Source organism: Lingula anatina, chromosome 2 (genome assembly GCF_051362555.1).
Source record: "Lingula anatina isolate TDL-2025a chromosome 2, LinAna3.0, whole genome shotgun sequence".
Lineage (NCBI taxonomy): Eukaryota > Metazoa > Brachiopoda > Lingulata > Lingulida > Lingulidae > Lingula > Lingula anatina.
In genome coordinates this window covers 15,313,659-15,341,612 of record NC_141768.1, presented here as the reverse complement: position 1 = coordinate 15,341,612, position 27,954 = coordinate 15,313,659, and the positions used below count along the sequence as shown (strand labels likewise).

The 27,954-nt window shown below is 33.7% G+C and overlaps 2 protein-coding genes across 9 annotated transcripts in view; one reads left to right on the top strand and one right to left on the bottom strand.

Moving 5' to 3' along the window:
* The first annotated feature begins 24 nt into the window (after positions 1–24).
* Positions 25–1,995, top strand: LOC147763420 (uncharacterized). Its single transcript, XM_087003204.1, has 3 exons — positions 25–561; positions 865–997; positions 1,523–1,995. Exons 1-3 carry the CDS (start codon positions 81–83, stop codon positions 1,629–1,631), a joined length of 723 nt encoding a protein of 240 aa, XP_086859330.1. The 5' UTR covers positions 25–80; the 3' UTR covers positions 1,632–1,995.
* Positions 1,996–2,319: 324 nt separating this feature from the next.
* The window catches only part of LOC106156775 (BAI1-associated protein 3), a 43,292-nt gene continuing 17,657 nt past the window's right edge, over positions 2,320–27,954 (bottom strand). For 5 of the 8 annotated variants that reach the window (XM_013532197.3, XM_013532196.3, XM_087003198.1 and 2 more), the window contains 29 exons: positions 27,659–27,923; positions 27,162–27,206; positions 26,536–26,701; positions 25,930–26,133; positions 25,598–25,698; positions 25,093–25,210; positions 24,428–24,552; positions 23,861–23,951; positions 23,401–23,457; positions 22,594–22,641; positions 20,564–20,661; positions 20,194–20,245; positions 19,669–19,704; positions 17,845–17,999; positions 17,198–17,321; positions 16,324–16,335; positions 13,616–13,684; positions 13,172–13,246; positions 12,637–12,738; positions 11,891–12,106; positions 11,461–11,529; positions 10,808–10,957; positions 10,308–10,421; positions 9,950–10,033; positions 7,240–7,315; positions 6,769–6,807; positions 6,249–6,372; positions 5,553–5,755; positions 2,320–4,959 (listed from right to left, as the gene is read on the bottom strand). In XM_013532197.3, coding sequence (XP_013387651.2) covers positions 4,841–4,959; positions 5,553–5,755; positions 6,249–6,372; positions 6,769–6,807; positions 7,240–7,315; positions 9,950–10,033; positions 10,308–10,421; positions 10,808–10,957; positions 11,461–11,529; positions 11,891–12,106; positions 12,637–12,738; positions 13,172–13,246; positions 13,616–13,684; positions 16,324–16,335; positions 17,198–17,321; positions 17,845–17,999; positions 19,669–19,704; positions 20,194–20,245; positions 20,564–20,661; positions 22,594–22,641; positions 23,401–23,457; positions 23,861–23,951; positions 24,428–24,552; positions 25,093–25,210; positions 25,598–25,698; positions 25,930–26,133; positions 26,536–26,701; positions 27,162–27,206; positions 27,659–27,923 — 3,137 coding nt within the window. In that variant the 3' untranslated portion in view covers positions 2,320–4,840. The remainder of the gene's footprint in view (positions 4,960–5,552; positions 5,756–6,248; positions 6,373–6,768; positions 6,808–7,239; positions 7,316–9,949; positions 10,034–10,307; positions 10,422–10,807; positions 10,958–11,460; positions 11,530–11,890; positions 12,107–12,636; positions 12,739–13,171; positions 13,247–13,615; positions 13,685–16,323; positions 16,336–17,197; positions 17,322–17,844; positions 18,000–19,668; positions 19,705–20,193; positions 20,246–20,563; positions 20,662–22,593; positions 22,642–23,400; positions 23,458–23,860; positions 23,952–24,427; positions 24,553–25,092; positions 25,211–25,597; positions 25,699–25,929; positions 26,134–26,535; positions 26,702–27,161; positions 27,207–27,658; positions 27,924–27,954) is intronic. The other 3 variants (XM_087003197.1, XM_087003199.1, XM_087003200.1) reach the window with 3 other exon arrangements.

The window sequence follows — 27,954 nt, the reverse complement described above, 5'->3', positions numbered from 1 at the left end:
AGGTGATGACGTAATTCCTGCGACGCTCTGTTGCAAACGGCCGTTTAGCTTTAGGCGAACTCAAAATTTAAATCCTTGCAATGGATTTTTCAGAATGGTTGATGATATTTCTGTTTGGAACTATCTGTTGTGCATTTGCGGCAGAAAAGTTTGGCAACGAAGAAGATTTCTTACCTAAAGGATCAGAAGCTACTGTTATCAATGCTGAAGGGAGTGACGGTTTCTCATTTGACGTGAGCAATAAACTTGCACATATCAAGCCTGCGCTTCCTTTCGGGCAAAAGAAAATCAATCGGCCAACTGAAATTGTGCATAAAAATGATAAAGACAAGGATGAAGATTCGAGGAATTCTGAAAAACTCGAAAAGCAGGAAAATAAAATTAAAAAGTATGATAATGTTAAACCGGCAAAAAAAATCTCAAGATTTGAAGGGACTGGCATAGAAACAGACGTTGATCTGCCTAGCAAAAAACCGGCTAGTGTAAAAGCGAACGGGCCCATTGCAGTACGGGAAAAACTAAAGCGGAAGTTTGGGCTTAGGTTTTCTGATAACCCAGAGAGTAAGTATCTCGTTTAGTAAATTTTAATGAAATCTTTGAACTATTTCTATGTGGCATTTAATGGTACGAACTACATTCATGGCAAGTGTTCTGGAACTTTTGTGATCTGTCATTCAGTAGGCCCAAGATCAGATTTGAATCATTAAAAATAAATGATATATATATATTTATTGTATGGTAGACCCATGTCAGGAATGGCACCCGGGTAGGCCCCTATATGGTTGGTATTTTGATTTATTTGACAATTTATATTATTCCATTAGTTGCTTGGTTAAAGGAACTTTATTATATATTACTCTGCAGAGGACGTTAAGTGGCAAGAACCTTCGTTATCTTCAAATTGCTGGGCACAGGCCATGTTGTCGACGCGTTTTAACTTTTCTCCCAGTTGTAACAATGACGGCACGTTTGGACCCAAGCAGTGCTATTTAGAACGGTAAGGGGAATAGATTATTTAGACTTGTATTCTGAAGTTGGGATTCTTGAAGACGGCCTCGTCGATTGGCAGACAACTAATCAACTTCGAAATTTTTGTATGAATAGGCAAAATAGTGGAAGTTTGATAACGAACAAGATGACTGGCTGAAGTCTATGGCATAGCATGTGGTTTATATCATTTAACAAATTGAAGAAAAAAATATGTTAACGGCTATATGTTCCAAATGCCTTGTCTTTATGTCCTCTTAGATGAGAGAAAACTTAATTTTAGACCAAAAATACACGTGTACTACATGAATTGTACTACATCAAGTTGTACTACACGTGTACTACGTAACGTGTAGGCCTACAATAGAAAGTGTTCATGAAAAACTTTCATTTTTATACCTACACTTCTTAAAACTACTATATCTACCGTAAAGATAAATTCTTCTGACCATATTTTTTGTCTTTGATGACAGAGTTATTCAAATTATTTTTTCTACTTTTACTTGATAAATATTTTCTGGGTTTTTCATTTCAGCTGCTGGTGCGTCAATGCAGACGGCAGTCCGCAGGTAAAAAAATCGTCTGCTCGTTTCCATTATAAACTTGCGGGTCTGATGTTGCAGTGCAAACAGAATGGCGGTTGAATTTCAGTAACTGCTTCTAATCATTTCAAGAAAGATGTTACGTTGCAAGCTGAAAACTGATAAAACAGAAGGCCTACATTACTAGAACTAAATAAATTTGTCTCTGGCACACGGATACAAAAAAATTGTGGGTGAAAACGAATCCTTTTTGGTTAAAACAAGGAATTTTAACAAAAGGTTCTCTTAAACTTCCCTGGTCAGAAGCAATGGTGGGTGATTATATGCACTAAGACAATGGGAGTTTCGTGACCACTTTGTGGTGTGCTAGTTTTTACATGCCATATTTTAAGCATTCAATACTGCTACGGTATATGAAACCTCCACATTTGAGAACAAGCAATAAAGCAAATATTGGTGAGAGACATTTGAAGTTTGAAACTCGTTTGAAAAAAGTTTAAGGTTAAATTTACGAAGGATGACACGAATATCCTTCCGAGAGTCAGGGACTGCAATAATAGTAATAAAACAGTTAATGGGTCGTATAATAAACGATGCGAGTTATAGATGACGGAGATAAATTGCAATACCCATGTGATACCGGTAGTTCAGAGTTTCGATACGCTTAACATGATATAGCATTAAAAGGTAATAGGAAAAAGTTGGAATGTAAACTATGTATCCAGTTTTTGAGATCGATCTTCTTCGTCATCATCATCATAATAATAATACTAAAAAACCGAAGGCAAAATTATTCACTTTGAATTCTTTATTCTTTTACAACATCATACGACCTGCACAATTAGTAGAGATCATTCATAAATGGGTTAGCTTTAACAACTCATATCGTGGACAATATTCACATCTAAATTTGCAATGTAAAGTGAATACCTTCAAGTTATATTTTGAAAAAAGATTTTAAACATAAAAGTAATGAAAAGTATCTAAATGAAAATATGGAAATATACAAAAAATAAATTTTGTTAAATGAAATAACACCATACTCAAAAGATGCACCACCATATGATATAACAGTTGGAGAAATTATCAGAGACCCCATTCCCATACCTAGATCAATCTAACGGGATCAATCCATCTCTGAGGGGATTTTTGCTAAATTGCATTTAGCTTAAGTGGCTAAGATGTCTGGCACGCCTACTGAAGCTGCTAAACGATAGTTAATTACTCTCTAACAGCTTCAGAAGCTGTGCCAGACATCAAAGCCGCTTATGCTGAACGCAATTTAGCAAGAAACCCCTCGGAGATTGGTCGATCCTGCTAGATCGATCTAGGTATGGGAAGGGGGTCATAGATACAACAGTCACAGATAAACCAAAGTGAAGAATGTTAACATATGTACACATCAGCAAAGGCATAAATGAATTGTTTCTGAAAGGTGACTAGCTTCAAGGCATAGCTGTAAGGGGATTTCTTTTACCAGTGCCTCCAGATATATATATATATATATATATATATATATATACTACTGATTGCAATAAGTGACAAAATGCTGTCAAGCTTTAAAAATTGTAAGGGCATGTTAAAAGACCTTTACAAGTTTTAGCAATATCAAATAGCATAATTATCTTTTTTTTTGTTTGTTTCAATCAAAAATGTATAATGAAAATATAATACACTTACAAAAAATATACAATTTATGTTAAGACTGATATAAATGTGTAGAATGAAGTAATAAGATATTGAAACTGTAAACATGAAATTATTTACACAGCAAAAACCCATGGTATAAATATAAAAACAAAATAGGAATTTAAATTAAACATTTCCACATGTCATTCCATCAACACAACAATTAAATTCAGTCAATACACTTAAATATTGGTTTTAAGGCTGGATATATGGTTTAAATTTCTTTAGTTAGCTTTCAATTGCACTAAATTAGGATTGCAATACAGCTGAAAATCTTTAAGATCTGTAAGCAATATAATTAAGGCTGAATGCCATGTACAAATAAATATACATACATGTATATATGTATAAATAAGTCTAATCTGGACATTAAATTATAGTTCAGCTTTATCTCTGAAATGGTTCACAAATAACCTGGCAATATACAGTATTTGATAATATGATAACATCCATTTGTTGAGAATTAAAAAATAATAATTTGACCAGAAAAGTCTACTAATTCAGTCTAGGTTTATGAATGTATCTATTATTTGGAAGATACAGAGTAAGCTAAGGCAAAATCTTCATTAAAAATGAGTAGATTTCTGTGAATATCTTTCAATGCAGATTTATACTTGCAAAATCCAGTATCCATAGGGCCACAATAAAATGTATTACTAAATGGAAACCACTCAAGCAAAAGAATGTAAAGATATAAAAGTATCTTTTAAAAAAGGGTTAATCTGACAAAAAAATCCATTCTTTTACATAACGATCTTTTGAGCTTTTACTTTTTTAGCTCTTATTTTTTGAAGCAAAGTGCACATTGCAAATATCACATAAAAAACAATAGGATCACTTCAAAAAAAAAAAAAAAAAAAAAAAAGATCTCTGGATTGAAAACAAAACACTGTAGCAGATGAAAAAATGTTAATTTTAAAATATGAAAAACCAATTACTTATGTAGGCACATTTACTTGCAAATGAATCACCTACTGTTTTGATTAAAAGTAACAACATCCATGATCTCATATTTTGTAGCAACCAAATAATTTGCCAGTGATGCAACAGTCCGCTGTCATACACTTCAACTGGGGTCAGTTTGATGACCTTGATTGTGTCTGACCTTCTGCAACTGGTCATATAACCTATTTTGGCCAATTTTCTAATTAATACATCTGGCACACATAGTCCAATTGTTATAATGTACCAATTCAAAAGCCGTATATTTTCATTATTGTAAAATATAAAAAAAAACTGCTCCATATAATACCTGGAATGTTTTATATGTGTTTTAAAATCCATACCTTTAAAAGGAAAACTACATTGCAGTCACTTTCCTTTAACCTGCAACCCCTGTGACTGTCAGCTGCCAACCTCATCATTTATGACAAACATTTAAGAAAATCCTAGTTCTAAGTGGAAAAGGGAGATTGGCTCCTTAACATCTTGCAGAGACAACAACACGCACTTCCACCTCTGTTTACAAGCACATGCCACACCACAGTCTAAAAAACAAAGATAATGCTGCGAAAGAGTCAAGCATTTGGAGCTGTTCTCTCTTTGGTTCTTTCCCTGTGGTTGGTACACATGAACAAAACAAAGCACTGAATATATTTCAATATCCAACTTCTTTCAGACATTTAAGATTCTGGTTTGCAATTTGCAGCAGCTTCTTCTTCAATGGTTCTCCTCTTCTTGACAAAATCCTGAGCCATCTTGTCATCCGTTCTGGACTCTAGTACAGACAGTGCACCACTCACTAAAACACAAGGAACCTTAGTGAGACATGGTTAACATCCTAGTACAGATTAAAATTTCATCACAAGCTGGTAATATTGAACAAGCTGTTCATTTGGCATTTCATTGGCAAATGATAGGTAACAAAACACTGATATAGATCTTGGACATAATGACGATGTTTATTATGTCCAAGTATAGATCCATGGGATAATCCAATCACCATAAAAAGACAAATACTTCACTGGCATGTTCAACACAATTTATGATGCACTGGCATAAACAATTTGCTAGAGTGACTGTTTTGAAATTATATGACAAAAGTTGAGTGATAGAGAATAGGGACAAAGACTGGCAATGACAGATCCAAGAGAGTAGGGAAACAGCAGGTATGGGCCCCTTCCCATAGTTTACAAGGTATTCCCCTTCCTTTCCCCCCCTTAAAAAATATCATGAACAAAACAAGAAAAGAAACAAGCAATTTCTTCACCCAAATGCCCTTTATTAAATAAGTAAAATCATTCTCATCTTCTTTTTTACATTAGCTTAACAAAAATCAAAATCTTAACAAAAATCCTGGATCTAGTGTTCCAGTAATTGCAACATAAAACTTACTCTTTGGTCTTGGCTGAGTAAGAGGAAGGTGGGACTCCTTCAGAGCCTCGTATCCTGTCACCTCCTCTCCGTGTATGCCTGGGACTTCATTGAGAGAGAAAATGGCTTCCCCAGCATAGTCGTTCTTCATCAGCAAGTCATGATCCATCACAGTAAAGAGGATAGAGGCTCCATGGTGACAGCACTGCTTCTTACTCACTGTGCTGGAAAGATAGACCCCATTCCCAGAGATTAGATCTATCCAAACTTGATCGACCTAACTCCCTGGGGGTTCACGCTAAATAGCTGTCAGCCGAGTGGGCACGAAAGTTAATTACCCCCTTACAGCTTGTAGTAGGCGGGACGGACATTTAAGCCGGATTATCTGACAGTAATCTAGTGAGACTCCCCACGGGGATAGATCGATCTAAAATCTTTGGGAATACGCCCATAGAGTTGGAAATTCAGTGAGTGAAACTGTGTATACAAGTACTTTTAAAAATATGGGTTCATTCTTTCACTGGATCTGTTTTTTTTAAGCCAAGGTAAAACCCCAAAAATATAATTAATTAGAACTTAAAGGCAAAAGCATTTAAAAGCTTTTGAGGTAAAAAAAAAAAAAAAACACAAGTAGCTCTGACTAACAGAAATTTATGATGTCTTAATGTTTAGCAACAAAAAGTTTCTATTAATAATAACAGTATAAGAAAAACTTACTATTCAAATGTCTCCTCAAAAAGAGGGTTGAGGTTATTCTTGACCACCCGTGTCTGCTGGACTTCCTGGTCAGGGAACACATGTTCAGGGACCAATTCTACCAGAACATAGGGGTCACTTAATCCTAGAATACACAGAGATAATTCATAAGTCTGACAAATTGTGAGAATATTAACTTTAATTTAGCAATAGGGAATGAAGTCAGGGAATTTATCCAGTTTTATCAAATACTATGTATGAGTTTTGAAATATAAAAAAAATATGTACAAATTTGCTCAAATTTGGAAAATTGTTTATCTTCTAACATAAATGACAAGGTCACAGACTATTTATGCTTGTAATAAATACTGTACTAGTATATCCAACAATTTAATCATACCTGAAAATGAAAATATGCTAAATGTGTGACGCAAATTGAAACTACATGTAGTTATGTGAACAAATGTGAACTACACCACAGATAATTTATTTTCCCTGATAGCATAAACACAAATATTTGTGACTGAATTTGAAAACTTACCATTTCTATCCAGTGGAATGACATCTTTAGCATGTAAGACTGAAATAACAATAAAAACACTTTGAACATTGCAACATAAACTATGACATGCAAAAGCTACATGGACTACTGACATAAAACAGTGGCAGATTTTACATAAATGAGGTAAACATAAGTACTCAATGATATCTAAATTTCCAGGTTACAAATTCAATATTTTGCATTGTTGTATTTCAATGAAAAAGTCACACCATTTTGATTGCTTTTCTGTAATGTGCTTTTATGTACATCATTGAGGCCATACAGAGTATGATAACAGATTAACAAGTCATATTTCAAAACTTATGTCACATTTATATTGAACAAAAAGTATCAACACATTTATTTCTGGTGGGAAATATACAATGCACACTTAGCATTTTCAATCAGCTGCTTTACAATTTTTTCAAACAGAAAAACATGTATATATGTTAGATAAATATCAAAACATACTTTCTACAACAAGCTGGTCATCTCTGTAGAATACTCTCACAGTTAGAACACCATATTCATGCTTCTCCAGTGCTTCCTGAAATACAATTTCATGGTTGTAAGCCTAATCTTATGGTTAATTTGAACAAATACAAAACAAGTTATATAAATTTACAAATGAAATTAAAGGCCTAAAAACATAACCAACTGAAATATGACGTTTTTCATTCACACCATATGGACAAATTTAGCAGAAGCTCTGAACAAGTCTGGATAAACCTAAACAAGGCAGCAAAGCTGTCAAATGTACAGACAAAGAACAGAAAATAAAGATGCAAATAAGTGAAAAATTAAATTTTCACAAAAAACTGTTAAATTGCCAGAAAAATTTACCAAACAGACTGCATTGCCTATTGAAGCTGTATGTTAGACCCATGTTTCTTTCCTGTAAGTTTGAGAACAGTAAGTGACATGATTTCCCTTAAATGGTCATCATAGGAGCAGTGCCCAAAATAGGGGTTTCTTCAAATTTTGATGCAACATTACATAATGTTTAACAGCATAATGACAATCAAATGTTATTAATAAAATATTAGTAACATGGACATTCAGAAAATGTGACAAGCAAAAGTCTTCAAGATCATGGAACTTAAACGTCACACCTTGAAAATGCCAATATGTAAAAAATTAAATTTTCAAAAAAAACTGCAAAAAAAAAAAAAAAAAAAAAAAAAAAAAAAAAAAAAAAAAACAGACTGCATTGCCTACTGAAGCTGTATTTTAGTCCCATGTTTCTTTCCTGTAAGTTTGAGAACAGTAAGTGACATGATTTTCCTTAAATGGTCATCATGGAAGCAGTGCCCAAAATAGGGGTTTCTTCAAATTTTGATGCAATATTACATAATGTTTAACAGCTTAATGACCATCAATTTTTAATTATAAAATATTTGTATCACAGATATTCAGAAAATGTGACTAGCAAAGGTCTTCAGGCCCATGGAACTTCAAAGTCACGCCTTGAAAATGCCAAAATGTAAACAAGACAGCACTGTTCTGAAATGGGTTTATTTCCATCTTTAACACTTTTTTAACATAAAACAAAATAAACATTTTACTGCCATTTTTATATGACCAACTAAGAAAATTGATGAGATGGGAAAAATATCAACAGAGCAGTGTTAAATGTCCAATCTCTTCCATTCTGAGATTCTGAACATAGTGAATGATTGAATCTGACAAACTGCAATGATATGAGTTTATTTCCATTTTTGAAACTTTATTACACAATACATGATAACAAGTTTACCATCATTTTTACATAATCAACTAATAATGTTGTAAAATTGCAGGAAATGCCAAACAAACACTTTTACGTATCTTATTAGTTAAATAATGAGACTGTTAACATGCCTAATAATTGAATCTGAGGAAATGTGAAAAAAAACAGTATAACTTCTAAAATAATGGCCCGATTATGCTGATTTTCGAACTCAACCTGCGTTTTAGTAAGATTGACCACTCTTGTGAGTATAATTGCAATTGGCCAATCCGTTTTTCTTATATTGTGTTATCAGTGTTGCATTTATATTGAAAATAATGGAAAAACAGCATAAATTCCCTCAAAATGGCCCAATCAGGCTGATTTTCAAACTTGACCTGCGTATTTTGAATATTCATCAGTTCTGTAAGTTTCAAGTCACAAGGTAAAATGGTTTTCCACTTATCGTGTTATCGGTGCTGCATATATGCTGAAAAAAGTGAAAAAAACAGCATAAATTCCCTAAAAGTTACCCGATCATGCTGATTTTCAAACTTGACCTGCGTATTATGAATATTCATCAGTTCTGTAAGTTTCAAGTCAAAAGGTAAAATGGTTTTCCACTTATCGTGTTATCGGTGCTGCATATATGCTGAAAAAAGTGAAAAAAACAGCTTAAATTCCCTAAAAGTGACCCGATCATGCTGATTTTCGAACTTGACCTGCGTATTATGAATATTCATCAGTTCTGTAAGTTTCAAGTCAAAAGGTAAAATGGTTTTCCACTTATCGTGTTATCGGTGCTGCATATGTGCTGAAAAAAGTAAAAAACAGCATAAATTCCCTATAAGTGACCCGATCATGCTGATTTTCGAACTTGACCTGCGTATTATGAATATTCATCAGTTCTGTAAGTTTCAAGTCAAAAGGTAAAATGGTTTTCCACTTATCGTGTTATCGGTGCTGCATATATGCTGAAAAAAGTAAAAAACAGCATAAATTCCCTATAAGTGACCCGATCATGCTGATTTTCGAACTTGACCTGCGTATTATGAATATTTATCAGTTCTGTAAGTTTCAAGCCAAAAGGTAAAATGGTTTTCCACTTATCGTGTTATCGGTAAAAGTGCACGGCGACGGCGACGACGACGGCGACGACAGACGCAGATGATGGCTATATGTACAGACACATCTGTGTCTGTACATAAAAACAGATGGGACATAATTTCATAAACAAGTAGACTTTTATAAATTCAACTGCTAAATCTAATGCATCAGATTTGTTCAAGATTATTGAGTCATTATCTGTCCAGAATGTCTCTGTGCAAGCAAATGGTTATGTTGTCACAGATATACTTTTCACATGATAGCAGTTCAAATCCTGTGAAAACTCCAACTGACACCAATAGCAAAGCTTATTAAAACTATTAATTAAGAAATATAATTTTCCCTAGCTGGCTCTGTAACACCTACCTGTTCCTCTAATCTCTGCTGATAATATAACTCTATTAGTCTTGGTGTGTTTGACCTGTTGTACTCCATTAACTTCAGTAATTCCTAGATGAAAAAATAGAAAATATTCAATACACAGAGAATAAAAAATTATTTTGTACTTGATAAATAATTTGAAGAACTAATTTGTTTATTGAGACAAACTTCCAGTGGAAGTGTTATAAACAGAAGATGGGCGGGTTTTCATTAGAATACATATTGCCATGCTTTTAAAGTGCAGTTAAATAAATGAAGCTGCCATTATTTTCACACCTTCATTATGAAACAAAACCAAATTTCATTACTGTTACTGGTACTAATTGCAGCAGTTTCAACTCACCCTGTACTGTTCTGAATACAACTGTGTCTTAGACAGCCCTTTCTTGCCAGCATGAAAAAAATCTTCTAAGATCTTGCAGGAGTCATACAGCCTTTCATAGAAAGATTTTGTTTTCTGGAAGATTAAATTTGAGGACAGTTCACAGGACTGAAGTCATAACATAACACTTTTATCAATTTTTAGTGCTAACTGAGTCTTGACAGTAAATACATTTATAGCCAATTTTATGGTACATTGACATAAACCAAAAGACATTCATAATTATTTTAGAGAGATATCAAATATTGGTTTTGGATCCGAATAATTATCAAAGCACTAAATTACCCAAAATTTTGGAGGGTAAAGCTTAACATTTAGGTAAAGAAATTTAAAGTTAAAGTGACAACCAAATAAAAATATTTACAGGAATGCAAGGTGTTTAGTTTGAGAGCCATCTGTCATTTGGTCACAACAGCATGCAGCATAATACCTTACTCCATGCTGGGGGCACAGTTACTCACCCCTTCTTCCTCTTGAGCTATCACTTCTTTTATTTCTTCCAGTACTTCCACCCATATGGAGTCGAGAATACGTTCAAAGTTGGTTCTAAGGAGATGCTTGTTAAGGGTCAACAAATTACTGTCCAGGTATTCCATCAAATGGTTGATAGCCTGTAAAATAATATTCGTGCTTTTTTTTTCAACTATTTGATTCAAGATCAAAGTCATCATCATATTCTGTAATGAACATTAAAAGGGTAACAACTGTTCATTTTCCTGGGGTAAACGGCAATTTTCCCATACTTACCAATGGTTAATGAATCCATTTCTACACTCAAAGTTAGTCCATGTTTTTTTTCTCACAAGTTTGTTTTTTGTAATAATCTCTCAAGAGATTATTACAAAGTATAGCCATCTATGGAGGTCACGTGGACTGATGACAAGCACAGATTTCAGATTAATTGCTAAAACTGCTATTTTTGTGGTAAAATAAGATGTATTTCTGTAATTTGTTTACAATGTATTTATTGTGAAATATAGATCTCATACAAAGAGTTGTTATACCGTTAATATTTAGTGTTAAAATTCACTATTAAATACTGTGCTAAGATTTCACTGACTGGGGAAATCCCGCCATGTTTTCCACAATGGCTTTCAGAGCTACATGAAATTACCTTTTCTGCAGGTAGAGCTTCAGGTGCCCAGCACAGGTGAAATACATCCTTCTTAATGTCTGGTCTCATCTGAAATAAATATATGAAGACATCAATACAATATCTTAGAAAAAAAGAGACATTTTTATCACACACAAATGTTTGTATCAACATCTCTAAATTACAAGTCATGCAAATGTCAATTTTTCTCAAAATATTAAGCACCATATAATAAAAATAACCGTTTCCAGAATTTCATGAAGAATGGGTCCCAAATTATTGACAATCATTTCTTTTTCTGGGTGATGAACAATGGCAATGGCACTAGAAAATAGGGCACAGACTTTTGAAATATAGCAACGGCTCTTTGCAAAATTCTACATTAACTTGAAATTTAAAAAAAATTATTTTTTTTGGGGGGGGGGGAAACATGGAGGTCCTATATACGCACCCTATCTGCCACTCTGTCTACCACTTGTTTGATCTTCTGCACCATTTCCTTATCTGCCCCTTCAATCAGCTTGTGCAGTGCCTGTCTGGTCTGTCTCTCAGCATGCTCCCCATGAGCCTTGCCCACAGCATGTTCTATCTCAGCAAAATGAAGCTGCTCTGGAAGGGGCTTCAGGGCCTTGCGGACTTGCTCTATGTTGTTGATAGTAATGCAGAGCTGGAAGATTACAATTGTGAAAGATTGCTCAAGTTTTTATCACTTCCATAAAATAAATAGCTGCCTGTTCAAATAAACACTGTTTTTGAAGTCATCATCCCATGGCCCTGAAAAAATTACAGCCGTAGACACATACTACTAATATTATTACCCTCTTGTGTAGCATACTTTTTAAATTCATTATAAAATGTCAGAATCTATGTTGGACAGATTTTCCTAGTCAAATACAATTCAAGTAGGTTTATCCTTGTCTCTTCCAGATACCAAGGCAGTAAGGTGAAAATATATAGGGTTTAATAAAATATTTTTTTCCAAAATAAAATTTGTTCAGAACCATTTTTGAACTTGACGCTTAGCTATGAAGTCAAATTTTGAAGCACAACAGGATTTCTTTTTTCCACATTCTGATATATCAGAAATAATTATGGACTTAATACAGCTCTATACACCCATACATGCTGAAGATAGTATAACTTATTGTACTTTCATAATGTCTGAAGAGTGGAAAAACAGTTGTAACATGTTCTCACCTGTTCTGTCACATCAAACTGTCCTATCTCATCGTAATAACCTGCCTCCTTCAGTTTCTGGTGGACATTGTCTGCATAATGCTTTGCTGCTTTGCAAAGAGCCTGCAAACAATGGCTAAGTAATGCATCAAGTGACAGAATTGTCAGTTATTGAAAAAAAAAAAGATTTTCTTTAAATAATTTAGACACATGTTAGGATTCTTTATTTTGTAAAGAATGTTGAATTAGTAATTTTTTTTGTTACTGAAGCTTCATATCTGGGTCCAACTTCCTCTAACTGACACTATTCTCCATAGTTCCCTCAAAACTGTGCATTCTTTGTTTAATAATTACCATTAATTAACTATCATTCAACAAGAATTAAAATAAAAACAATCACATATACACTTAATGTCACTATATTCCTGGTTTACTCTAAAACATATTCAGTAAAGAAATTAAAGAAACAAAACTACAGCTCTGAATACACCAAAGCTTTACCCCCAATAACTGTCACACTGCACAGCACACTGTCACATGTGTCACATGTACTCACGTCAGTCAGCATGGTGACAAATGTATAGGACCCCGCAACATCTGGCCAAGAAAGGCATTTCCAGAACTCTACCATCTGAAGAATAAAAGTTTTACAATTTCTTCTTATTTACAATTATTATTATTATTATTATTAGTAGTAGTAGTAGTAATGCAGTAAACATAAAAAATATCAAGCAGAACCAACATACAGTTCAAATTAAAATTACACATTTCTTGATGAAAAATTACATCATTCATGTTGATCTTGAACTCAATATAAGCAGAATTGTAACATCACTTGTTTCAAACTTTTCTGGTAAATCTTGTTTAATTTGTGAACTCAGAGCTAACAATCTGATAACAGTAAATTCAACAAATGAGAAATTTTGGTGAACAAATTTTATGTAGACTCAATTAAAATCTGTTTCTTTCTTATTACAAAAATTTTTTTTGGCCTACATACCTGTAGAAAACAGCAACAAACATCCACGGCTGAAGTGCTGTGTTTAATTAGGGGATCAACTGCTTCCACCTAGTGAGAAAAACAGGTACTCATTTTCATCAATTCAGTATCATATCCTCCCGTATGTGCATGATGAGTTGAAGATAAAAAGCACTGTTATAATTATGACCTGAATGCCAATTCAATCAACTATATAATGGGTATCTGTGTATATTTCCATGCCTATAGCAGACTCATCTAGCTAAGATAATTGGAAACTACTGACAACTATACATATATATTTAAAGTGCATGCTGGTCTCTGGGCCATAATTTATGGCATAAAACACAGGGCAGACACAATGCAGCTGCCATATAATAAGTTTTCATTTGTAACCCTTATTGTGATATACACAATAACTGAACCCATTAAAGGTATAAAGGCAATTTTTTGCATCAAAATACAAAGCAGATTTTGTCACTGATTGCACCTTAAATATGGAATGTTGTAAATGAAAGAACTGGTAAATACAATGTAAATCAAAGGAAATTTAAAATATAACAGCAAGAGAAGGTAATATATTTCTTTTTAATTATTATTCAAAGGACTTCAAAACATATGAATACAGCAAGATGAATGACTACATAAGGTGAAACTGACAGTGGGCATTGGAACAAAAGAAAAGAAAATATGAGCAAGATTTTCCACTAGCAACTCTTTCCCTTAAATTATCCTTTATTTAATGCATTAATATCCCAAAGCCCTAGATAATCTCCAGCTATTCCACTCCATGCTACAGTACAGCTGCATTTAAGCAAAGGACTATCTTAAGCAGAAATTGACTGACCAGCTTATTCAGTGTCATATCAATTCCAAGAAAATTCACCATAATGAAAGAATTATGAGAGGAAGTATTCTAATATAAAACTGGATGAATGAATCGATTTTGTTTTATGAGTCAAATAACTTGGTTTTATATGTTGAATTGCAGTTCTAAAATAACCCTGCATGCAAATGCAGCTAATCAGGCAAAAAGCATCTAAAAGCGTATAGGATGACAAGTTCCTTAAACAAGTACTCCATGCACATGAGGCGTAAACAACACAGACTGGGCTTGTTTAAAAACTACTGAGAAAAAATTCAAATGACCTAAGACATTCATGCACTGGATAACTCACAAGGAATTATTACATGATAATTTTTTTTTCATAATGAGAAGTATAAAAATCTTTCAATACATTCATTCATTCATTCTCCTTTCACTAAGAGTAGGTTCCCATCCCTAGATCGATCTAACAGGATCGGTCCATCTCTAAGGGGTTTCTCATTAAATTGCTTTCAGCTTAAGTGGTTTAACGTCTGGCACACCTACTGAAGCTGCTCAACAATAGTTAATTACCCCCTAGCAACTTCAGTGGGCGTGACAGACATTTAAGCTCCTTAAGTTGATAGCAATTTAGTGAGAATCCCCTCTGAGATAGATTGATCCACAGTTAGTACGATAGGGTCTGGGAATGCTCCCTAAGGTACTTAAATCTAAAGCACTAAGAATGGAATACATTAACACAGTTTGCCAGTGATGACAGCTGATGATTCACATATATAGGTAAATATGCCATGAAGCTGGAATATAGGCTGCCATTAAGTAAGACAACATGGGAAATGGGAAATGCTGTTCATAATATATGATATATGCATACATATGTATATTATATATAAATATATATATATATAATATATGCATACATATTATATATCAAGGCAGGCATAAAGGTACATGTAGACAGGGAATTAAATTTTTATTCATGCACCTACAGAAACAGATGCTGAGGTGGAAACAGACCCCTGGAATTGAATTTATTTTTACTACCTGCATAAATTTTGATGAGGATCACTCTTGAAATATTGGTGTATGTTGGGTTTTATTAATGGCACTCAGCAAAGCATACATTGTATCATATAAGGTCACATTACAAGTGCCAGTACACCAATTAATTTTTCTTAAAACAACACAACAAATACAAAAATAAGCTTGATCCTCATCAAATATTGAGTAATACAGACATCAAAGTACCAGCAAGTATATACTAGACTGGCTTCAGTCAGACAGTTCACTAAAAGATTTCCTTGCCTACTTTCCAATGACTTTTTATGTGACAGATTAAGTAACTTGTACAGGACTGTATCTCATGCACTAATGATACATTTACTTCCACTGAATGCAAGTATCCACAACCCTTATACACAGCATGGTAATACATAGCATCAAGAATGTATTAGGCCCCATTCCCATAGACGCCATTGGTCCACATGGATTGACCCAATTTGCAGGGACTTTCACTGAGTGCAATCAGTGTAACAGATGAACACACCTCTTCCTGGCCTTTAGTAGCATGCAGAAAACATGGTGACTGTACCAGTACATATGAAACAAGAGGAGGTGTGTCATTCAGTTAAGCTGATTGCACTTGAAGAGAGTCCACACAGAGTTGGGTCGATTCACGTAGACTGATCGATGGTATCTATAAGTAAGGGGTCTGAAATTGGTAATACATATGCATCCTTGATGGCATGCAAATCGATCGTAAACTGTGTCCCACTAAATGAGAAAACTGCCTTTAAGCTTCCAGACATAAATTGTGGTGGATAATGGCCTGTTGTTTAAGAAATAAAATTTATACAGGAATATTTTAAAAGCAATTTTCTTCACATCATCGATAAAAGCATACCTTTTCCAATTCCTGTGCAAGTGCATTGCAAGTACAAGTACAGGGAATAATATACAAACACTGCACTTCAGTAACTGATATATTACAAAATGTATTACAAGTGCAACCAAGCTATAGAAAATTTTGAGTTTTAAAATATGCAGTCAAGTTAAGAATCAGGCACAAACACAATATGATATATTATAAAATATACATTTTAAGCATCTTAAAATAATTTAATTCACAAGGTAGCTAAGTACAACGCCATTTGACACACTGAATGTGCCAGATGAGACAACTATTTATATGTAAATGGCCAGTGTTGTGATAAAAAAACAGGAAAGAGTTTCCAAGTTCAGTTGTTAAACTATCTCACGTTTTGTCAGGGGTCTTATATCTTAAGCAAACCTCTTATATAGATTGCATAATCTTATATGCTGCATCCCAAATGTTTCTTCATTACATAACATGAGAAAATTTTTTGGCAACGTCTACTTTTGTGTTTGTGACACAAACTGCATGTACATGCTACCACAGTGAAATAAATACTGATAAAAATATGTCAAAATCAATATTCATAATAGCAAAATACATGACAGTGCAAATAAAATTCAGTCATCAGCATGCAAGCTTTGGACTGTTCTAGGAGTGCAGTCAATATCTATGGCTGTGTGCACAATTTCACACATGCGCACTCAAAGAAACACATTTCAACTGGACTGTACATAAGTAACAATATCATCATTAAGAAATTAAAAGTTACCATTCTCTCTTCCCATGCTTTTCCTTGTTTTTTTCTCATTATAATAGACAATCAATGTAAGCAATAAATGCCTTCGATGGAAAAACTCTCTTGTTCCTACAGTGTAACTCAACATAAACCCCTCATCCCTACCTTGTCCAGCTCCACAGCTTTATGTGTCCTGTTCATCAGTTTCTGTGTGGCCAGTGAGAACCATGCAGTCAGAGTACCCTTGAACCATTCATGATAGTTCAGCATGGTGAGAGCTTTGCGATCACTGAAATTCAATAGAATATACAAAGATGTGTATGTGTGCGTGTTTGTGTGTGTGTATACTTGCATGTGTGTATGTATGTGTATGCAACTGCATGAGAGAGAGAGAGAGAGAGACTGTGGGTACTATCTCACACATAAGACCAGTAAGGATGTAAATGAGGTACAAATATAGGGGGTGCATGTATACCAGTAATAACTGTACAAATTACACATGGAAAATTGATATTATCTTGAACATGGAATCTTTCCAGAAAAAGAATGTACATTCTCATCAGCTCAAACATGCACACGACTAACAATTTGAAAACAAATCATCATCATAGTTCTACACAGGTTTTGTAAAACTAAAGAGTATCAACCACCATTCTTGATATCATCTACCAGTAAGACCCATCAAGCAAGTTGAAACAACATATAGATAACGTAGAGTGACATTTAAGAATTGCTGTCAATCATGGTTCCCCTCTCCCAATCACTGTTACTGCAATGCATTTTGAATTTTTTCAATACCATGAAACACTTACCTGTGTGATAACTGATCCTTGTAATGGTAGAACTCCTTGAGAGCCAGGTACAGCTCAAACAGAGTGGTGCCCAGCTCCTTGGGCTTTGGAGAACTCAGCACAGACTGGTGCTTGCTGACTTCTCTCATCTCAGCTCCTGCCTCACCATCTGCAAGCTGGAATGGAAAAAAGAGGTCTTTATTTCCAATGTCTTATGGGTTGGGAGTGTAACACAGTAGGCCTATATCTGTGGTCTATATATACGAAACTTTACACAAATTCCATACAAAGTGCTACTTGATAGTCGCATAAGTGTTACATGCTGCAACACTGAACAAGCAACAAGACAGTGATTTCAACATTACAACTGAGAAACACTTGAATTAATATACAATCATCTATGACCAACATCATGAACAGTGACATCAGGTTAAAATGGCATCATGTTGTAGCAACTGACATGAACATTGATAATTGTAAAATAGATTTTGCCATTATCTTTTGTATAATGATGATATTTGATTTTCTACCTATAAGGGATGAGTATATCTCCCACAGGAGCTCACACTGATGAGTCAGTCATGTCACCAACTCCCTTTGATGATTGGACAGAATGACAGTTCTGTTTTAAAATAATTTACATTTTTATCATCTTTGATGCTTTTCAAATATACTAAAGAATCCCATCATCTTTGTAATGGTGAATTTTACTATTATGATAACAAAATATCAGAGAGTGTAAAACAAAAAAAAAAAAAAAAAGAAAGAAAATATGAGTACAAAGTGGTACTTTGAAAAAGATTAATCCAACCCATGCAATTATAAAAGAAGTATATAGTACACATTAATAGTACACATTAAGTATCAGTATAGCACCTAGTAATAAATATGCATAATTCTGTTTGTCTTTTCAGTCATCAGCATCCATACATTATCAAAATTTGTTAGGAAAAGAAATTATAATATTTTAAAAAATCCCAAATACAATGAAAACTATATAATGCATTTAAAGTGGGAAGCAAACAGCACATGTTCAATTTCTTATTAAGCTAAGAACATCTATAGTCAACATCTATTGTGAAAAGCTGAAATATAAATTCCTTTAAAGCTTGCTAACAAGCAATATAGGTATACTGTTTATTGCAATTTCAGCTAATTTGGTAAAACATTTTGGTATTGAGTTCTTGAGAGTGCATATCCATAAACCATGTTATTTGAGCCTAAATGGGGATCTTACACAGGATCTGTGGTAAAGGGACAAGAGATTGTATCATATCTGAGATTTACTGTACAAAGTGGATTGAATGAATCTTGTGAATTAATTCATATGTTAAGTGCAGCAAAGACATGCAAAACTTTGTTAATAAAAGCAAATACATGCAAATATATAACACAACTGAGTAAACCCATAACTAAGCAAAGTCATTCATGAATTATATTGCAAACCATTTTTGCTTTTATTTCACCTTACTTAGTTCACAAAACAAACAGATATCTTGCAGTTATCATACTGAATAGTGTGATTTACACTCCTTTTCATTAACTTTCCAGTTATGAATCAACATACTCTTTCTTTTTTATATATATCAGTGAATATCAAAATTCCCTATTATTGACAAAGAGGAAAGATGCATGAATACATTTATAAATAAAAAAGTTTGATGAAATAAACTGTTCAGGTGTACAGGTGCAACTGCAGACTCACAAGCCTTCAAAAACCTTCTCAACAAGACCAACCAAAAAAAAAAAACTGTGTATATATATAGAAATGCTATGCTGTATGCCTGCAGATGCTCTTGGCATAAAAGCAAAAATGGTTCACCCCAGACACATTCTCTAACTGACCTCCTCCTCCAAGATAGCACCGGCATCATCAGCAAGCTGGGGGGAACAACAGCAATCAACTACACCACTGCCATAGACACTCAACATTGATCTTTTACTTATTGGTAACATTGTCCTTATAACACCAGTTTGGCAGTACATACATATGTTCACCAATTAATACAATTAAGTACTGAGAGACTTTCTTTAAAACATAATGGTGCTTGTTATAGTCATTTCTGGGACATGAAGAATATATTAGGCTATAAATGCATTCGTATGCAAATGGCAAACACTAGAAAAAGGTTGCCTGATACTTTTTGGTGCAATAAATGAATAAATTCATTAATTAAATAATTAATTAATAAAAATAAAAAGAGACCAAAGTAATTTAGTATTTGTTTTGATCCTGTCACATGATCTTGATTCACCACAGCAGAGTGTGCCCTCTGTTAGAATAAAAATCTGAAGCTTCCTTCCCCTCTCCCCCTTTTTCTACATGTATCACACAATCCATTAGATAGGTCAAATCATGCTACTACTTACCAGCTTCTCAATTTGTTTGTAACTGCTTGGGAAATAATTGACCTTGACAATGCTTAAATAAAATGAGAAGTAAAAATATTGGAAGTTTCAAATTAAATAATGCATGAGTTCAAAGATGGCACTATACTGATACATGTATGTCTAAAACTATGTTTCTGAACCACTGCCTGCTTTAAAATAAAGTACTCAATAATATAAGAAATAAGAGACCCAGGTATATTCTATGAGTGAGTATATGTCAATTTGCCTGCAGCTTAAAAATGACAATGCACACTTAATGTTATAGTATTAAGTTTCAAAAAGTTATTAATTGCTCATGTTCAGTTTGTTAATTTGTATACTGATAGTTGTTATTAGATATTTTCCTTACCTTTGAAACAGAGGGTGATAGTAATGCTTGGCTTTGTGAGCATCAATGTTGATGATGTTAACAAGTTCTACTAAGCTATTGATGGTTTCTTCCTCACTCTGAAATTAAGCATAAATTAGCAGATGTAATACGGGCATCACTGTTGTATTCCTATTTCATTTTTAGACTCCAACATTTGTTCGTATTGCCTGTAAATGTTGGTGCCCATACAATGTATTTATGTGTAGCAGAGCTTGTTATCGATTTCCATAGCCTGCGATAAAATATGTATGTTGCACTCCATGCCACAAGGAAATAGGAATTGGTTAATACGAGGCAGCAAAATTTCACTGTGAAATGCATGAAGGGTTCACAGTATTATATTACAAAAGCTTTTAGCTAGCATGTTTATATATATACTAAACTGAATGATAAAAAAAAAACAAACTTAGGTTAAGCCATGTGACCTAAGTGTAGGGCTTTGTTATACAATTTAAAATGTGATAAGAATATGAACACAATACAAAGACTGGTGCAAATACTACAACCATGACCGAAATAAAATTTGATCTTAAAGTTCACCATATGAAGCTAAAACAGACCTTGTTATCTATTGAAAAATACAATATTCACAAAAGCTAAATCACTGAATAACAACACCTGAAGAAAAAGTCATGGAAGAAACAAAACAAATTCGATTCTCTGGATCATCATATGAAAATGTAAAGATCAATTTTTAAAAAATAGATTTTCAGTTCAGATAACTGCAAAGTGTTTTTTTTTGGGGGGGGGGGGGGGCAACAGCCAACTGCGGAGTAAATCTCTGAACTGAAAAATCTGATAAAAGGCTACCTCAAAGCATGTTTTATAAAGATACAGAGATCAAATATACATATTTTGAGTGCATATTATGTTTAAAAAAAAAGACAAATCAGACAGAAGAAAAAATATCAAACCCAACCTTGACTTAAAGGTTTTGACATAAGCATATACCCAAATTCATAATTCAAGCAAATAGGCCATGTTTGGCAACATTAACAGTGCCAGCTGTGAAAATGCAGTTCTTAATTAGTGATGGCAAAAAGTAGAACCCACAGCCTTGTACACAAAAAGATTAAGAAACTATTATTTTGTTCCTTATAAGTAAAAAATATTTTTATTTTCCTTTAAAATGTTTACATTTGCTTTTTTTGGTGATAACATAGATATGAAAAAAGGATTAATCACAAGTGCATTAAACAGTAAAATCCATGAAATGCATGAATCATGTCTACTAAGAACAAGTTTTAATCAAGGATGAAAGAATCATTATTTTGCTTTTAAATAAAAGTATTTATTCAAATCACGCTGCAATATTCTCCCAAAAATCTAAAAATAAATAAATAAATAAATAAATAAATAAATAAATAAATAAATAAATAAATAAATACCCAAGGAAAGGACAGACATAAATATCCACACCCAGTATCACTAGGTATGAAACAAATAAAATAGTTTATATCAGACACCTTTAGTAAGACCCAGACATTTACAAAACACATAGACAAAGGAAAATCTTAATTAGACAACTGACATGGCAGATATATAATATGCCAATGGGCAAATGTTTTCAGCATTCTGGCAATGGATTTGATAGAATCTGATATAATATGCAAGTTACTGCAGTGTTCAAGTTACTGCAAGTGAAGTTCAGAATTTTGTTGAAGAAAACCCCACTTTAGACTAAAATATTTGTCCCTGTGATATCTGTACCTAAAATATACCTCTGAAAAAAAAAACAAACAAACAAACAAACTTTCACTATCGTATTGATAGTTGCCAACAACCAAAGTTTAGTTTAGTCATTTCAGATTTTTTTCTCAGAAAAACAAGACTCTAAGGAACCAATGCAGGATGTTGGAAGTTTGATCGATTCAAATAATTGTCTTGCATAATCTAGACAATTGGCAACTGCATGGGTTTTGCAGAACATAAAGACAATAAAGGCAAACAGAACAAAAAATCAATGTGCAATATAAGCTGCAGCTGATTCCCTTAGTGCACACATATACCTCATAATCCTCTGGTAACTCTCCAATTGTGGTCACATCATCCATGAGCTACATGTAAGGCAAAAAGCAATTAAGGCAAGAGATCAGTCACACAGGCACAGTTCTAACTTAGAAACCTACATATGGTGCTCAATAAAAGTTTCTACTTTGTACTAAAAATTAATAAGGAAACAGGATGAATAGAAAAGAACAGTTAATGGGAAAGATATTCTTGTGCCAATTTACCACTTTCATTTCAAACTACTGGTAATGATGTCATTAATCATCACATGCAATGCACACATTAAATATTTATGTTGCATGCAATCAAACATTTCACAAAAAAAGACTACAAACACTACAGTACCTGTTTACCCTTAGGTTAATAACAACACTAATTTTCTCTACAAAGCTACTACGATAATGCTATGAGTATAATGAATATGTAAAACAAAAACTGCTTTGGTAACATATCTCTAAAGCTATCTGCTATGTAAGTGTGCAACTTTACAAATTGAGTGCTATGATGTATGTGCTAAAAGTAGCAGGTTACTAGAAACAGGTATGCAAAAGTTGCAAATTAACAGGAGTGTCTAAAAAGACATAAAATACGCTTTAGTATACACCAATTAAAGCAACATTAATCATATGTGAACAGAAACGATGAACAAAACTAACTAACCAAATTAACGTTGCTTTGGTGGTACAACATGCAGTGGTATCTGCTAATTAATGCTTGGCATTTCATCTATGAATGTATATTTTGCTTTGAAAGAGAACAGGACAGCAGTAATTGATGTGCCATAAATTACATGATTTATTTTTTACCTTTGTGATAGGTTTGACCTGGGCATTTATCTTCTCATACCATTCTAGGTTTCCTTTCTAAAATAAAGCAAAAATGAATTCAAAGATGTTTTCTCAAAGAAAGAAAGGAAAAAGAAAAAAAGAAAGAAAGAATTTTACTGAGACAAGCACATATGTGTACACGCTTTTGTTTTACTTTTTGTTTCATTAACGTTTACAAAAATCTGAAACTCATGACTCAATAATGTAAATATGAGGACATCTTATTAAAGATACAGCACAACTGGTAAATACATTTATCACATTAACAACAACTGGGCATAGCACACACAAGATATAAAATTCCAATCAAATTTGTTCTATATATGTTTTGAAAGTGTACAGATGGGTCCTTCCTCAAATCATTTTCACAGTGATTTATTTTTTCACTGTATACATATGCTGTTATTTCCACGTTTAGTTTTTAAAGTCTATAGCTTACCTTAATAACTTGGACAACTTCTGAGTGTAAATCTTTTTGGAAAGGGCAACACTTCTTGAACAACCTCATATCATAAATATATACCAAGCACCTGGAAAACAAAACAATATTAACAGGTCCAAGTTGTTCACTGACCCTCATTTTTACAAAAGCATTCAAGTACAATTATGACTGTATAAGTCATTTTATATTTGGGAAATTGCAATGGTAAACATTATTGCCCACAGGAGTAAAAGATTAAAGCAAAAATGGGTTCAAAGCCCAATATGGTTTTGATAGACCAATTCATCTAACTTTTAGTTCATCCCTGAATGAAACTCACTTCTCTGGGAAACAACACCCAAACTGTTGGATACTCTGAGCTTACACTGTATATGTGCCACTATGGGTTGTCATTCACAATAAGTATTGGCTAAGATGTCACAAAGTCTAGTGAATAAATCTAAGATCTAGTGCATTTTTCTGGGATTTAGGTGAGAGTGGGACCAGGAATAATGGCAGACTAGCGAGTGCAGTGCAGTAACGAAAATCAGCTGATATAACTTATACACGTCAGTTATGACTTACTTCAGTACAAACTCCAGCCTATGGTATGCAGCTTTGTTGGTTGGTGGAAACAAGTGTCTCATGTTGCGAATGAGATTCAGGCAGTATTCTATAAATATGTTGAAGGATTCCACAACAGATTCTTCCTGAAATGTATAAATGTTTAATTGTATTGCTATGATATTGGTATAATCCAGTGGGCCTCCATTTTAAAAAACAAAAGAGATCTTTATAAAGTTCAGAAACAAGACTCCAAAAGCACTTCAACAGACAGAAGCATTAGACTTTGACTTCTCAACCACCAACACCTTAGATTCGTAATGGATAAATAACAACAGGAAGGAGAAGATATCAAATGTACAAACTGTGCCTGTATAAAAACTGCACATAAAGAGATAAAATGATATATAGACATTCTATAATTTGTATCAGAACAAATTTTTGAAATCACCAAATGGATTATATGAATTATTTTAGCCCAATATGGAGCATACCTCCTTATTATTTTAATTAGGAAAAAATCAAAGTTCCAAAAAAGTTGTTCAAAGTAATTTGGGTGGCAATTTCTAAACAAGTAAAAACATACATATTTCAAGTTTGCCAAACTCTTGAAACAAGTAGAAATCAAATTCTGTTACACCCTGTGATGGTCTGTTAACCTTTTTTTAGTCACATACAGTATATACCTCATCTCTTGACAGGGATCCTGGTTCCCAGCTTTTTTCCAGCTCTTCAAGGACTTGAAGAAGGTATTCATAGTCAAACGGGTGCTCCATGTGTTTTCTGCTGTATGACAGCCAGCGACTACAATACAAAAATCTATGTAAGAAACAGTTTGATGATGTTCCTTTCAGTTTAAAAGACTGCACCACAACCAAGGCTGATAACTGCATACTTATTATAAACCCTAGCTAGTATGTTAAATCCCCTTGTACACTTAACCTGGGATTAGATTTAACAAAAATGTACCCAATACCATAATTTTAGTTAAATTCAAACATAGAACCACATCAATAATTCATCTGGAAAAGCACTTTTTTTGTCAAAAACAATTTGCTTTTGCTTAATCAGAATGTCTTAAGCAATTAGCTACAGTCAACTACCTATGTACATGTAACTCATATGAGCCCAACCACTTCATGGGGTCCAAAGTTACCCCCCCCCCCCCCAAAAAAAAAAAAAAATGCCCACCACATGGCTTGCTGTACAGGTGTGATGTCTCCCTGAATAGCATGCTGGTGGAGGATAGTCTGTGCAGCCTGGGGGAGTTCTCCAACCCATTTATACACCTCCTAAAATTATGATAGAATTCTGGAGTATATGTTGTAAGTGAATATTAAATCTGACTGGCTTTGGCATCATTTGTAAGACAAATATATGTTCACTTCATATGTTGTTTAAAAAACATTAAGACCCAGCAGATATCTTACTATTTTCAAAGATAATAGGGCTAGTAAAAAACATATGGCTCATAAGTTTTCTTGCATCTTGTCTGTATATAGTATATTAAAAACTGGACTTACATCACATTTCTGAATTTCATGTTCAATAAAAATTGCCATCAGATCTTCATGTTGTCGCACGTCTGTCCAGTTATCTTCCTCAGGAATGCCACGATCTTCTCGCGTGGCAAGGTGAAATTTCAGTCGTATCTGCCCCTGGACTGTGCGTTTGGCCTTCCTTCCTTGCAGGGAAAACCACTTGTCTATGCCAGTGGATGGAATGTCCTACAAAAATTATATTGCATTAAAAAATCCACAGTACTGTATATTATTTATAGTAAGAAATATATGTATTGTATGCTGCTTGAAAACTGGTTGAATACAAAGTGGTCAAGATTGCAGGGTCCATCTCTGTTATCTAGCCCACTGCGTCAGTGAGGGATAATTTTTAAACTTGCTAAATTTTTGAACTTGTGGGAGGGAGGGGGGATGTTCATGCATGTGTATTGGGTTGAACTTAAAGTACCCACTTCCTAATGTAAGCCCTAAGTACATTTTACAAAACTTATGTGAATAGCATTTGTAGCAGCTCAGAAATTTCTTTCTCTTTAACAGCCCATGCCCTATACATTTTCATTTTCAAACTTTGTCCACATTGAGGGTATCCTAACTGACAGTGTCACTCACATGCAGACTGGTTGATATGCATCCCAAGAAGTCATCCACATTTCCAGAACTCCCTGCCCTGGCAGACTGGGCAATCTGCTTGAAGAAACGACTAAAACCTTTAAAGCCAGATACTTCATTCAATTTTTTTGCTGCCTCAAACACTGAAGATTCATCATCGTGGTCCCTTAAAATATGAAAAATGAATCTTGATATTAGTTTTCTTTTTTTCTACAGAAAAAATGCAATCTCAAATATGTCAAAAAAAAATCTCACTGATTCAATGTGATGTAATATACAGTTATCTAGATCTAGACCATAAAGAGTGATAAAAGGCAATGAATAAAATGCTAATTCCATGGCAATTTCTTTACTGATGTACCACACATTACACATGTTAACCACATCTACATTAAATGGTGATCATGTGCATGAAATTTCCATGGTCTTTGGACTTCCAGCAAACACTTCAAACAGCATTTACAATAATGTGGTCAGTCCACTACAAACTCTTATGTCTACAGAAAATTTAGTTAACTATATTGTAATTATTGTTTCTACCCTAAGTACAGACGTTATCAATTATGTAATTTGCTTCGTAGGGCTGTTTCCCCATCAAGATCTATCTGATTTAATATTCAATTTACCAAATATCAATATGAAGCTTGTCGCTGTTGACATCTTCTAGATCACTGAAAATACAAAGATATCATGTTTTATAGCACTACCAATCAATTAAAAAAATAAATTACACATTATTCTTTTTTGTTATCTACACATAAATAAGGATCTCTCTATAAAACTTTTAAATCTGTTCATATCCCATGGAAAAGATAGCACATCCATTTGCACTGCATCAGAGATCTCTTAAATTTATTTGGTAGAAATAAAGTGGACTAATAATAGAGGACTAAAGGTTTTAGGCAGTGGGACACACTGAAGTATCATCCAAACTTTTTTTTGCAAAATTAGCCTTCACATTTGGTATTTAAATCTCAGAATAATACATTACCAAATCACCACTTTAATTTAATTTCTACTTCACAGACCTTAAGAAGAACTGTTGAAACCAATTACAAGAAACAACCAGCATGAACAAGCTATTATAATATAATGCAAATATCGAAAACAAAAATATACTTACAATCTGAATTTTTCATTCCACACTGGATTAAGTGTATTATTCTTCACAGTGGTTGCTTGAATATATTTAGCAGGTAATTTCTCCTTTTTGTCTGCTTTATTGCTGCCATGTTTTTTTCTAAGACTTTCAGAGAACTTCTGTAAGGGATTTTTCTTTTTGTGATGTTTCTCCTCATCTGAAGAAAATCCCTCGTCCTTGGCATTGGCTGCTCCAGAGAGACGACTACCTGGGATGATTCCCAACATACAGTAAGGATCACTAAAGCCTGGAAATTGAAGTCAAATATAAATAATAAA